The sequence below is a fragment of the Lathyrus oleraceus genome, chromosome 1 (genome assembly GCF_024323335.1).
Source record: "Lathyrus oleraceus cultivar Zhongwan6 chromosome 1, CAAS_Psat_ZW6_1.0, whole genome shotgun sequence".
NCBI lineage: Eukaryota > Viridiplantae > Streptophyta > Magnoliopsida > Fabales > Fabaceae > Lathyrus > Lathyrus oleraceus.
The window spans coordinates 462318139-462320114 of NC_066579.1; the positions used below are offsets into that span (position 1 = coordinate 462318139).

General features: G+C 34.6%; 1 protein-coding gene across 1 annotated transcript; it reads left to right on the top strand.

Annotated features, from left to right (window-relative positions):
* The first annotated feature begins 663 nt into the window (after positions 1 to 663).
* Positions 664 to 1740, top strand: LOC127086005 (protein DMP3). The gene has a single exon (XM_051026638.1). It carries the CDS (start codon positions 854 to 856, stop codon positions 1562 to 1564), a length of 711 nt encoding a protein of 236 aa, XP_050882595.1. The 5' UTR covers positions 664 to 853; the 3' UTR covers positions 1565 to 1740.
* The last annotated feature ends 236 nt before the right edge of the window (positions 1741 to 1976 follow it).

Below are 1976 nucleotides of genomic sequence, written 5' to 3' on the forward strand. Positions count from 1 at the left end.
TTTGCTTTTGTACTTCTATCACATCAATCAGTCGTTGATCTTTAGATTTAATCTTCTAGACATAGGCTTCGTATACAAGTTAATGAAACTTGAGTAGAGTTCAGAATCTGTCTTCAGAACTTGGTGAGACTTCAGAGTTCTGAGACTTTCAGAAGATGATAGTCATAATCTATCTGGATGATTTCAATTCAGAAACGTCAACTTATCAAATGAGATGCTTGACTTCCTTGCAAACACACTTTCAATTTATCCTTTGGTTCATGTCTGGACGTCTTCAGAGTCAGAATATGTTTTCTATTTTCTGCACACTTAACAAAATAATTAAAGTACAAAATTGTTCACTACACTTTATTATTATCAAAATTTAAGAATAATCGGAGAATGAAACTTACTCCAACATAGACATGTCCGATAAGTTTGACCAATTGAATTGAATATTTTTGGACTATATTTGTAATAGATTGATGAGATAGTTTCTATAATATTTTGCATGATAATTAAAGTAGTGGTGACATAATTTGATGAGATAGTGATGACACCTCAATGGGGGAAATTGTTTTAATATGACCTTGTTTTAATAAGACCTTGTTTTAATATGTATATGACCTTGTTTTAATATGACCTTGTTTTAATATGTATATGGTCGTGAACAATATGTTTTTTTATAAAAATAGAATAGTTATAGTTGTGTTGAGTTCACACGTTACACGATAAACCGTTGTCAGCAAACCGACCAAATGGTTAGGTTGTGAAGGTTGCATGGAAGCAGCGTGGAAGCAAGAAAAACAAAGAAGACAAGCAAACTATTCATCAATATATGAATATAAATAGAAGGTGATCCATCCCTTTATGCATGAACCAACCAGCCTTCCTCAACATGTCTGTTAGACAACGTCGATCCGACAAGCAATCTACAGAAGCAGATGACAACATCGTCCTCTCTGGTGCTGTTGCAGATGGATCATCATTGAAGGTGACACATGAAATCAGTAGCTCCTCCTCTTCATCTTCCTTATCAACACGGGCACTGTCTGGAGCACTGACAGGGACAGCCAACTTGGCAAAACTGCTTCCATCTGGAACCCTCTTGGCCTTCCAGATTCTGATTCCGGTGTTCACAAAAAACGGAGCTTGTGACTCCGTCACACGCATCCTCACACTCGTGCTCCTCCTCTTGCTAGCCTTCTCTTGCATCCTCGCATGTTTCACTGACACAGTCACGTCATCAGACGGAAGAAGAATATACCATGGCATAGCAACCTTCAAGGGTCTGTGGCTATTTGACTACTCACCGGTTGTTGGGGAAACCTTACCGGATTTGACACAGTATAAGATTAGCATCATGGACTTTGTTCATGCCTTTTTATCTGTACTTTTGTTCTTTGCAGTTGCATTGAGTGACAAGAATGTGTTAACATGTTATTACCCGAAGCCAGGAGATGAAACAAAGGAGGTTCTGGATATTGTTCCTCTTGGAATTGGAACTCTATGCAGTTTGTTATTTATTGTATTTCCAACCACCAGGCATGGAATTGGCTACCCTCTTATACCTGCACCCAAATAGTTTCTATATTCTTCATGGACATTCACTGTTTTTCTATTCCTCTTTTATTTTGTTCATTAATTGAATTGAAGTTTGGTTTGTTTATTCCTGCACGATACTACTCTCTTCTATCATTTGAAGTTATGGAGTATTATATAATGTTATCCAATCAATTGGATTGAAGTTTGGTTTGTTTATTCCTGCACGATACTACTCTGTTCTATCATTATGACTTGGAGTGATGGAATCAATTTCTCACCCTTTCTTACAACAACCTACGATCTTTTTTTCTCTAAAAGGACATCTAATATATATATATATATATATATATATATATATATATATATATATATATATATATATATATATATATATATATATATATATATATATATATATATATATATATATATATATATATATATATATTAAT